This window comes from Sinocyclocheilus anshuiensis, unplaced genomic scaffold (genome assembly GCF_001515605.1).
Source record: "Sinocyclocheilus anshuiensis isolate Anshui unplaced genomic scaffold, SAMN03320099.WGS_v1.1 scaffold860, whole genome shotgun sequence".
Lineage (NCBI taxonomy): Eukaryota > Metazoa > Chordata > Actinopteri > Cypriniformes > Cyprinidae > Sinocyclocheilus > Sinocyclocheilus anshuiensis.
Window position 1 is genome coordinate 599,004 of NW_015548288.1, and position 12,575 is coordinate 611,578.

At 37.1% G+C, this 12,575-nt stretch overlaps 1 protein-coding gene across 1 annotated transcript in view; it reads left to right on the forward strand.

The window, feature by feature from the left end:
• Nucleotides 1-12,575, forward strand: part of LOC107655920 (oligophrenin-1-like) — a 36,409-nt gene that overhangs the window by 1,315 nt on the left and 22,519 nt on the right. Inside the window, exons 2-12 of the mRNA XM_016443543.1 lie at nt 4,470-4,565; nt 4,791-4,852; nt 5,828-5,899; nt 6,797-6,898; nt 6,982-7,092; nt 7,295-7,399; nt 8,669-8,801; nt 9,980-10,080; nt 10,163-10,254; nt 10,555-10,633; nt 10,736-10,769. Coding sequence (XP_016299029.1) covers nt 4,470-4,565; nt 4,791-4,852; nt 5,828-5,899; nt 6,797-6,898; nt 6,982-7,092; nt 7,295-7,399; nt 8,669-8,801; nt 9,980-10,080; nt 10,163-10,254; nt 10,555-10,633; nt 10,736-10,769 — 987 coding nt within the window. The remainder of the gene's footprint in view (nt 1-4,469; nt 4,566-4,790; nt 4,853-5,827; nt 5,900-6,796; nt 6,899-6,981; nt 7,093-7,294; nt 7,400-8,668; nt 8,802-9,979; nt 10,081-10,162; nt 10,255-10,554; nt 10,634-10,735; nt 10,770-12,575) is intronic.

The window sequence follows — 12,575 nt, forward strand, 5'->3', positions numbered from 1 at the left end:
GAGGGTGGTAGACGATCCTTTTCAAATCTGCAGTAAAACACATTCAGATCGTCAGCCAGTTGTTGATTCTCCGCAAACTGTGGGGGTGGTGTCTTGTACATGGTGATGTTCCTCAGACCAGTCCATACTGACGCTGGATCGTTTGCTGAAAGCTCTTTTCTCAGCTTTTCGGAGTAGTTTTTTTTAGCCACTCTGATCTCCTTTGTTAGTCTGTTCCTGGCCTGGTTATACAAGATTTTATCCCCACTTCTGTAAGCATCCTCTTTGGCGTGACGAAGCTGTTTGAGTTTCCTGTTTTGAAGTGTTGTGAAGCAACAAAATGGAAAGTTTCCAAGATCACAGCCCTTCTCTACCACCACTGTTACTCGTTAACGACAGAGGAAATGTCACTGCAAACAATGCACTTTAGACAGAAGCTTCTGCTTAATGATGAGCCAAACTCAACAGAGCTAGCCTATATTACAGTAATTATAGATATTGATATAAAAGTAATTATAGCTGTAGGTGTCCCAGTGCATAGCTCATACGTGAGCCTCATTGTCATTAGGGTTCAGGGAAATAGCTGGGAATTTTAAAAGTGTGATTTTCAGGCCTGTTCATGGAAATTAATAAGAAATATTAAAAGAATACAATCATAAAACTATTACAGTCTTATTAAATTGTATAAAATGTTAAAACGTTTTTGCGTGATTTTATAGTTAATACAATTTGTCTGGAGCGATTTAGCAGATTAAATAAAATAAACAATATAATGACAATATTAAATGCGTAATTGAATTTTGCAATAAATAAAAGTAGAAATTGCATTTTAATAGAAAATTATTACTTATCCATTATTAGTTAGTACTACTAAAAAAGTAAAAAAAAAAAATTGGGAACTCTGTCATTGCCAGAAGATTTATTGACCTATTGGAGAGTTTTAGCTGATTGGTGTTCAATTTTTCTGTCTACATTTCACTGCCTGAGTTTGGAGAGAAGACTTGACAGCTGGTCTTGTCAATGATAATTTGATGATTCAGCCTTAATTTATCTCCTAGATAGAGCTTCTCAGGCTTCCTTCCCTAATTTCAAGGGAAGTCATAAACGCACAAGTTTTCTAAAAACACAGGAAGGCTGATAGCGTTTTTATGTTTCTATTTTGCCTGAGGGAGTACGCAAGATACTAATTTGACTAACCATAAGCCTCACTTTATACCTCAGAGTGAAACACTCCAAAAGCAGAATGCTGAGCCATTAAGGCAGATTTCCTTATGGATCTGTGCGGAGCACAGCGGCTGTATTTGATGATCTGCTCTCGGATGCTTCCAGTGTCTTGGAAGGAGTTTTCAGTGCTTCAGTTCCTGAAGGAGTCACTGGAGCCCAACATAAATTTCCTCTAGGGTTTCCGCTTTTTGAAGTTCTGCAGTTTCTAAAGTCATATGACCTGACTCGAAGGTTTCTAAATGCTTACTTCCTGCGTTTATGAAGTTTTGCACTTTTTGAGGAATATCGCTGTGTGTATATGAAACTTAACACAGGAAGTTTAGCATTTCCTTTTCTCCAACGATGAGGAACCTCTTTGGAGGTCTATTGCTCCTGTTATGACTAAACAGAGAATATCAACATCATGACAGATCTCCAGACTGCTTTCTCGAGGAAGCTTTCATATTAAGCTTAAATAAATATGCTTGCCAATACAGAACGGGAGCCAATAATCGTTGCGGCCACTGTCATTTCAAATGCATTAATGACCAAATAATTCCACACAGCACTTTTTGGCACCTCCCATTCAAACATTATCGGTTTAGGTCTGTAATCTGTTTCAGCTGCACTAACCGGTTCTTCAGCCAAGTCTGGTTGTCTTTTACCAGAATGTGGTTCTTGGCTTCAGCCTTCAACTGTGGTTTAGTAGTTTATAACTTGCAGTACAAACAGTGATTCAAACGCTTTGTCATACATGCAATCATGCATTTCAAGAACACCTGTTACATCATTTCTAGTCTAATGTTGCGAGAGTAAAATAGCTGTCTTTTAAGATCCGTGTGTGTGTTTGTCAGAGGGCTGAACAGGGCGGGTTTTGTGATCTGGTTTGGAGAGTGTAGTCTGTCATGCCAGCTCCTCATGCTTTAGACAAACACACTCTTTGTGTCCTTTTCATCAGAGGGGATATAATCGTTTAAGCCATCTCCTCTGTTAGCACCGCTCACTTCACAGAGGGTGCAGGCCTAAAGCACAGAGCACAGCCAGAGAGTTAGAGATAGAAAGATGGATGAATGGCTCACATGGCTATTGATCAGTAACATAAGACTGAAATCAAATAGAGTTTCTCTTTTCTGGATCTTATCAGAATATTTACATTAAGAATATTGGAAAATATTGCAATATATTATATTACAGAATTAATTTTGAGTAAATACTGTGCAGTCATTAAATGAATGACTGATTTGTTTAGGCCTATATTTCAAATAATAATTTATCAAAATGTATTCGATTTGTTTATGATAGTTGTTAGTAGTCTTTAATGATAAGATTTCTTGAGAGTTCGTTATCATTATCTTTTTTTAAATATATCAATGTGGCACCTAATTCTGTTGTTTGTTTGTTTTCCGCTCATATTTTAATATTCATTTTTCTGTATAATGAGTGTGTTGCAGGCCTGTGTTTTATTGGTTGTTGTGTCCCCACTTTTCACCCTCTGCACTCTCATTTTTCCACAAATTTACACGCCCATTTCTTTTTCAAATCTGAGGTGTGAACAACCAGTGCTAAAATGGGGGTATTTAATATGATTTTTTAAAAATAAAGTATTTATTTAATATTCTTTTATTTAATATTCATTTAATATTGTTCATATTAGTCATTAAATGAACATTAATATGAAATAATTATATATATATATATATATATCCTTCAGAAATCATTCTAATATGCAGACTTGCTGCTCAAGAAACATTTCTTACTAATATCAATTTTGAAAACAGTTGTACTTTTACAGGATTCTTTGATGAATTGGAAGTTTAAAGAAACAGTATTGTCTTAAACAGTATATAATATTTTCTTTTGTTTTAGCAATGTTTATCAAAAACTGTTGTGCTGCCTAATATTTTGTGGAGACGGTCATACACTACCACTCACAATTTGGAGAAATGAAGATAAAGAAAGAAAGAAAGAAAGAGAAACTAGTACTTTTATTCTGCAAGGACACATTAATTTGATCAAAAGTGATAATAAAGAAATTCATAATGTTACAAAAGATTTTTATTTCAAATAAATGCTGTTCTTTTGAACTTTCTGTTCATCAAAGAAGCCTTAAAAAATTGTCTTCCACACAAATATTAAGCAGCAAAAGCTGTTTTCAGCATATTAGAATGGTTTCTGAAGGATTGTGTGACACTGAAGCCTGGACTAATGATGCTGAAAATTCAGATTTGCCATCAATTACATCAATTACATTTTAAAATATATTACTATAGAAAACTTTTATTTGAAATTGTAATAATATTTCACAATATTACTGTTTGTACTGTATTTCTGCTCAAATGAGTGTAAGTGGTGAGCGTAAGCGACACATTTTTTTAAAAACATTTTAAAATCTTAATTATTTAGGTGGAACCATGATCTGGAGAGTTAGAGATCCACTGAGATCCCACTACTGCTTTATTTTCATAGTGTTTTGTTCAATGAACTAAACACTTTTAAACCTTAGGCTGACCTGGGAGAATGTCCCAGCGATTACAATACTGTGAAATGCTCTGAATGAGCATCTGACAATGCATCTGACAGTGGCCTGTCTTCTTGTGTGTGTGTGTGTTCTGGAACTGAACTTGTGTAGAGAGTTTGAGACATAATTCCATCCTCACTGAGCTCCACAACATCTGATTTCACTTAGCAATAAAGCTGCTTTTATTGTTTCTCAGCGGTTCAGTAATTAATGGCTTCATATGTTAAGTGGCCAGCAACCAAGCAACGTGGTGAAAGGTTGTTTGCGTTTGAGTTTCCTGGCCATGGTTGTCTTTCTGTTTTTAGTGAAACTGTGAGAATTGATATAGAGAGTGTTTTTTGGGGGCTGGGCTGAAGCCAGAGACAGTATAAGGCGGAGGAGAAGGACCGCTTGAACACAAATGTCCCACTTTCAATTAATAAAGCCAATTGCCTTATTAGTAGAGGCGTTGTTTGATTGTTTACTCTGGAACAAAGTATGCACATTAGCTGGGGAGCATGATTTGAGCTACAAAAACAACATTTAAGATACGTTAATTGCCAACATTCCAGTTACTTGCATAGAAAATAGTTGCCCTGGCATGTGGACAGACCGGGTGGACGGCCTTTAAAGCTGCTAGCATGTGCAACCCATATGTTCAATCAGGCAATGTCTTACTATTGATTGATATTCTTCATAAGCAGCCATTTTTTCTGACCAAATAACAAAACCTACAAAAACTAATGTGGGTTTTTGATTGATTTCTTTATCATTTTGATGTTATTTCCAGAGTACTCGCTAGGTGTGCAGAAGTTCTCTCAGACCCTTCAGTCGTTCCAGTTCGATTTCATCGGTGACACTCTGACTGATGATGAGATAAACATTGGTGAGTCAACAGCAGCTCTTAACCTGATTGGAGTGGTGCTCAGTGTGTCCATTTCATTTATGTGATGTATTTGAATGATTTCACTTCTGTTCCGCTGAGTTTGTATGTGGAATGAGTGTGTTGGACTGTGCCTGCATATTTGTGTCAATCTCTGGCGGTAGTTTTTGTGCATGCATGTGTTTCATTTGTATGTGTTGCTTACATGACCACGTTTTACCTACACAGCTGAGTCATTTCGAGAGTTTGCTGGTTTGCTACAGGACGTGGAAGAGGGTCGAATGATGCTGGTTGGTGGAGTACATTTCCTCCCATACCCTTGTAAAACACTGTCAATCATAATCTAAACTCATATAACAACAGCACTTAAGATCCTCAGATATGTCAATCATTAACATTCCGCACGATTAGCCTTCTTGTGCTGAGTGCCAGTTAAACATGTTGTAGTTAATTTTATTGAGATGTTTGTGCCCTAAACTCTAGAACTCAAGCTTGATTATAAATCTTATCTGTTCTAACCATGTACAACAGGAAACTCCAGATGCAGGTAAAAAAATGACCTCTTCCTTCCTCAAAAGGTGTAGGACACATGCTTAAGTAATCATTTTATGAGAACAATACTCATGCACACTCATAATCCAGTGAAGTGCATGACGGGACTGAAAGAAATATTTGCTGCTACATGCAATTTTATTTATTCCCACAAGTTCCACATCTATGAGGGGAAAGTCCCAAACAATTGTTCCCTATATAATATAGAACAGAATTAATTAATCCATAGACATGAACAAAGCAAATCAATAATTTTGTGTTCAAAATTCCATTCAAAATTTGGATTTTTAATTTTAATGCAGTAATGCAGAAATCAATATTTCCTACGTTAAGCCATCTAGGCAAACTTATGATGAACAGTGTCACAATGTTTGTGTAACAGGAGCTTCACACATCACATCTCATATATGATGATATGAGTGACACAGTGGTTTTGCTGATATGGAAAAACAGCTAAATATTTCCATTGGCATATAGACAAAAATTATATTAGATATAATATAATATATAAACAAATAATTCTATAGTTATTTTTGGACCCTGCTATATGCTTTCTATTCAGGGCCCCTGACTTTGTGTCACTCAGACATTCATCTGCTCAAATGTGACAGCTCTAGACCTCTGACCCCCATATACTAAACAAAAGCAGGGGCAAGACTTTATTATAGATACAGTAAGATACTTCTGTACTCACCCGTCTTTCTCTCTTGCAGGTCCAGAATGCCTGTGACTTGCTTATCAAACCTTTGGAAAAGTTTAGGAAACAGCAGATTGGGGTCACAAAAGTGAGTGTTATTTATATACATTTAGACACATTAAGAACACACACCACATTACCACATATGTGTGAGCATACTCCTCATTTCCGCCTCTACTTCCTTTCTCAAAGCAAAACGCTCAACATATCAAAACACACATGGGCTGAGTGTTTGCCAACCATACACACACACACACACACACACACACACACACACAAACAAACAAACAAACAAACAAACAAAACAGCACACACACACAACTAGGCTGGAATAATCAGCAACTGGAGCATCTATGGAAAAACTATTTAGTTTTAGAGAGACAGTGAAAGAGTTAAAGAGCTATCATGATTCTACAAGGAAAGCAAGATCAAGATAATTTGTAGGAAAAACGACACATGGAAAGTTTAGAATTCCAGAGACTTTTTACTGGATTAGACTCTTTCCACAGCAGCACGCTTCAGTTAACATTACTGAAGTATCAGTTTCATTTCAGCAGTGTTTCAGTGTGGCTTCTCAGAGATTATTGGTTGAAATTATTGGTTGTGAGGAACCAGTTACAAGTCTGCAAAAAATTTCTAAGAACTTTATACTAATACTAATACTAATACTTTATACTAATACTTATAATGCTTTTTTTTTTATTATTATTCATTAGGAATGGGTTTAGCGAACTGGACCACTTCCACTCCAGTTTTCGGTCTTATTTTCTTGGTTTCATTTGTTTGCTTGTGTTTCAGGAGAGAAGAAAGTCTGCAAAAAAATTCTAAGAACTTTATACTAATACTAATACTAATACTTTATACTAATACTTATAATGCTTTTTTTTTATTATTATTCATTAGGAATGGGTTTAGCGAACTGGACCACTTCCACTCCAGTTTTCGGTCTTATTTTCTTGGTTTCATTTGTTTGCTTGTGTTTCAGGAGAGAAGAAAGAAGTTTGAGAAGGAGAGTGAGAAGTATTACTCTCAGTTGGACAGACATATGAACCTGTCCTCAAAGAAAAAAGAGACACAGCTACAAGAGGTACATTTGAAAATACAGTCAATTAAAATGAAAGAAAAAAAATGAAACCCAATAATATAATCTTGATTTTTGTGTGTTTATAGGCTGATGGACTGTTGGATAAGGAGCGTCAGGCATTTTATGAGTCGTCTGTTGAATATGTGTACCAGATCCAGCAGGTTCAGGACAGGAAAAAGTTTGATGTTGTGGAGCCTGTGCGTGTGAACTTCTTTTTCCTCTAGCACACACACTCTTGTTTTTATATATGCTTTGTAGTACCTGATGGTTTACTGTGTGTACAAGAAGGTGCATGGATAAAAACGAGACATGCATTGATGATATTCATGCTGATACAAACAATTAATTGACCAAAGCATGTTATACTTAAAGGGGTGTGTCCTTGTTTTTGATTGACAGGTTTTAGCATTTCTGCAGAGCATCCTAACTCTGAATAATTTCACCGTGGAGATGACACAGGACTTCCTTCCATATAAACAGGAGCTTCAGCTCAGTCTACAGAACGTGAGAGCTTCACCGATCGATAATGAGTCTAACCTTCCATCCATATAGTCACATGCATGATCAGATCAGCAGAATACGAGTCATTCAATCTGTTGGTTTGTCCTTCACTCTTTATATTTAATTATTTCTGAGTGGTTTTTGTTTAGCAGATGATTTTATCCAAAGTGTCTTTCAGTAACTGTATTACAGATTATTGGATTCATTGTGGTGTTGTGAACATACAAGTTTAATAAATGATGAAGAAAATGAACAGTATTCCACCGCTAATTATTAATATGATTTATACGTTAATAAATGCGAGTTTCTGAACTTATTATTTGAACATTTTTATATTATTTTACATATTTTAAAGGTTTAGTTCACCCAAAAATGAAAATTAGCCTATGTTTTACTCACCCTCGAGGCATCCTAGGTGTATATGACTTTTTTCTTTCAGACGAATCATATCGGAGTTATATTCAAAATTAGGGTATATTAAACATTTTTAATATAACTCCGACTGGATGCGTCTGAAAGAAGAAAGTCATATACACCTTGGATGGCTTGAGGGTGAGTAAAACACAGGCTAATTTTCATTTTTGGGTGAACTAACCCTTTAACATCAGTTTTAAATTTAGTTAAGTATTTTTTTTTCTACTGATTTATAATTAAGTTATATACACTACCATTCAAACATTTGGGGTCTGTAAGATTTTTTTAAAGTTATTGAGTTCTAATGCTTACCCAAGGTTGCATTTATTTGATCAAAAAAATATAGTATAAACAGTAATATTGTGAAATATTATTACAATTAAAATTACTGTTTTCAATTTTAATATATTTTAAAATGTAATTTATTCCTGTGATGGCAATTATTCCAGTCTTCAGTGTCACACGATCCTTCAGAAATCCTTCTTAATTGCCGATTTAGTGCTCAAGAAACATTTCCTCTCATTTTAATGTTAACATTGATTGTGCTGCTTAATATTATTGTAGAAACTTTAGTTTTTTTTTCTGTTCTTTGATGAATAGAAACTTCAAAAGAAACTTCAAAACTTGATTAATTTAATGCATCCCTGCTGAATAAAGTATTAATTTCATAATAAAGAAAAGACTTACCCCAAACTTTTGAATAGTACTTTGGTTAATATTATTTATAATTAATAATAAGGAGCAAAATATATCGGCATATCCTTTGTAATGGCTCCTGATTATATGTAGAAATGTAACTGCATGTGTGTTTTTTGTTTGTATGTGTGATTGGGTGCCGCTGTGGTGTTGTTGTTGTAGACCCGTAACCACTTTGAGAGCACCAGAGAGGAGATGGAGGAGCTAATGAAGAGGATGAAGGGGTCGGCACAGATCTGTATTAGACACAGCCAGCAGGCAACTATGGAGGGATACATTTATGTGCAGGAGAAATGTGAGTGCACTTTGCTTCTGCAGCAATGGTCCATTACCACAGGCAATTATTTCATCTCAACTGACAGTGTGTATAAATGTGCAGGAAACAGAAACACAGTATAATAAAAGCTTAGTAGGTAAGTGGACCAGAGGCATGAAGTTCAAATAAGTATTTACAGCAATTCTTCAGTAAAACATGTTAGCTGCTATGTTGAACTATAAAGTTGTCTGATTTATTTTTTTAAGTGGAGGAACTTGGTTATGCATAACAATGGGTGGAGATTGTAAAACATCAACAAAGACTTGTTGGTTTTGTGCATGTAGTCACATCGCATCCTTTTCATGTACCTTCTTGGTATCCTTTCATAATTGTCGGCCATCAAATTAGTTAAAATTCTATGTAACTTGCACAAACAGGTTTGGTGGGCTATTTGATCTTTCCAATCTCGTGCCAACACATTTGTGATGGCTATACTACCAAAACATGTAACGTTTCCATTATAAGTGAATAACTGTAAAAGCTTTCTCATCCATTTTTATAAAATATGAGACCGTTCAAAATGACTGGTAATCAGCAGCCTGACACAGATGAAGTCCATTGACCTTCAGTTTAAAATAACCCTGAATATTCCTTTAAAAAAAATCCAACCACTAGGAAATATTTCTTTGTGAAAGAAAGAGCATCTAGTAGTAATTGTCTGTAAAGGTCAGTGTCCACACACAACACAAATCTTAATATGAGTTATGATAGTTAATCAAAGATTTCATAACACAGCTTTCTAACTGGTCAAACACAGCATTCTGCAGCAAAAGCTTTTTTTTTTGTAGATTGACTTATAATGACGCTAAACTGTGTAATTCATTGTTGGCACTGGATTTCTGGTAGCTGTGCTAGATTGATGTCTCTGTGGTACAACTCTGCAATCTCCATCTTCTCACATGATAAAATAAACCCACATCAATATTTTATGACCATTTATTTGGCAAGTAACTGTAATAAGTGGGATAATTTACATTTAGCTAGTCTTTATAGCAGAATAAACCCCCAGAAAAAGGGTTGTACGAGACCCCTCCATTTCCCCTCCAGGGTCCGTCACCCTGTCAGGATTAATCTCTGCAGTATTGACTGGCTGACCCTATCTATAATTCAAATGATACGTATGTTATTCATCTTTTAGTCTCTTTCTGTGTCTCTAGGGGCTCTTGGTGTAACCTGGGTTAAGTATTACTGTAAATACTTCAAGGACAACAAGTTATTCATTATGATGCCAGTGGAACAAAAGACAGGAACCAGACAGGTGCAGGATTATTACAGATACGATCATTACTTTGTGAAGAATCAGCCCTTTTCTCTTACATTTGTCTCTTTGTTTCTCTTAGACCACAGCTCAACTCACACTGAAGTCCTGTGTACGCCGTAAAACAGACTCCACTGATAAACGCTTCTGTTTTGACATCGAGACAAATGAAAGGTGATGCTCCTATCCGTTATATTCACTCATTCTCAAGTCTGTTTGTTCACTCTGCGAAGTGCACCTATAACAAACGTTTTAGTAGGACCAGAGGAGGGCCAGTAAATTGGAAAGTTGATATTTTTGTCAGAGCACTTACAAGAATTCTTCCATAAAAACAAATTTTCTTGTTGAACTGTGAAGTTGCTCTCTGATGTGTAGGCAGTTGTTTGATACTGGATACATTTCACACACACAACAAGAGGTTTAATTTATTTTGTTGCAGTGTGTCTTAAGTTTTTTTGTGTTGTGTCTCCATAGGTGCAGCCCTGTCCTGCTCCAGGCTATTTCTGAGGTCAACAGGAAGCAGTGGATGGAGGCCATGGATGGCAAAGAACCGGTGAGTTTAACATGATCTCTCCTCAGGCTTCATTAAGAGCCCTCACTACTGTCAGTCTCTGTGTATGATCATGTTTCTGATCCTTTGTGGTTTCTGTTCCAGATTTATCATTCTCCGATTCAAAAGCAGGCAGAGAGTAAGTGTAACTTCACTTCATCAGGGCAATAGTGTATTAGTACAGGTGCTTATTTGTATCAGAAAACCACTGATATTTATTCCCTACTTAATTGTAAAAAACAATTAGACCTGCCCAGTCCTTCAGTTACACACTCTCCAAAAAGCCACCCTTCACATGTCAAATGTTTCACCGGAAAATAGCATTTCTAAAAAGGGTGGACTGCTCTTCAGGCAGTATTGTTTTGCATTTTACAGAGACTAGGAATGTAACATAGATACTATGGTTTAAAGGTCAGTGAGAAAAATGTATCAGTTTTCGCAAAAATATTAAGCAGAACAACTGTTTTCAGCATTGATAATAATGCATCGAATCAGCATATTAGAATGTTTTCTGAAGGATCACGTGACTCTGAAGACTGGAGTAATGGCTGCTGAAAATGTAGCTTTGCATCACAAGGATAAATTACATTTTAAAATATATTGAAAACTGTTATTTTAAATTTCGTAATATTGCTGATTTACTGTATTTTTGACCAAATAAATGCAGCCTTGTTTTCTGCCTAAGAAGAGTGAGAAGTATTCTCAAAGACTCCTTTCACCCCAACCACAGACTGTTCACTACTCTCCCATCTGGGTATATAGTATATTATATATATATTATATAGTCTTCGCAGTATCGGCCTACTGAGCTCTAATCTCAGACGTTGAACACTACATCCTAGATGGACCACCTAATGTGTAAAAAAAAAAAATTGCTCTGTATAGTATCCTGTCTTTTCTGCACACTTACAGTGTTTCTTATTATGCCTTATTATAGCTTTGTCTTATTGTACACATTTCTACCTCCTAATGCCATTTGCTCTGCTATGGTCACTGGCCATACAGAAAAATACACTATTGATAGACCTCACTGTATAATGCACCTTCTGTGTCATACTTGTTCACTTGCACCTTATGTTATATTTGCAGTTATTTGAATTGAGGTGGTCTCTGTTCCTCTACCTCATTACTTGCACTCTGTACAATAATGTACTGTATATATATATATATTGTGGCTGGGAGAGGGAGTTCACAGACACAAATAGCCGTTGACAAAACCCCCTCCCCCCAAAGCGTCGTCCTGGTATGTCTGCGAGGAGATAGGGGAAACCACAAGGGGAGGGGGGAGATATTAACTGACCGACCTGCCCATCCTGACCACATCCGAGACAGCCCATTGGCGTTTCCATGGGAGGCTCCAGCCCGATTTTGTACTCTGAAGTGGAAGTCCTGGAGTGCCAGAAACCACAGAGTGACTCGGGCATTGGTCTCTTTTGCCCTGGCCATCCATTGGAGAGAAGCGTGATCCGTGACTAGCGTGAAACTTCTTCCCAGGAGGTAATACCTCAACTCCAGGACTGCCCACTTAATGGCCAGAGCCTCCCTTTCCACTGCGGCGTTCCTGGTTTCCGCTGGGCTGAGTTTGCGGCTAATATACACAACGGGGTGGTCACCCGATCGACTTTCACAAGGGGCATCACCCGATCGATCCGCTCCCGCATCTCCTGTACGTGCTCGATGACTGACCGTTGGGGGTGCTGGTTGCTTCTCCCAGGCCTGACGGGCCACGTCGAGTAGACCTCGAGGTTGGCTGCCGAAGAGGAGCTCAAACGGGGTAAATCCGGTGGAGGCCTGGGGCACTTCCCAGATTCCAAAGAGCACGTACGGCAGCATCAAGTCCCAGTCGCGCCCATCTTCTGCCACCACTCGTCGCAACATCCGTTTTAAGGTCTGGTTAAACCGCTCCACCAGGCCGTCTGTTTGGGGATGATAGACCGACGTCCGT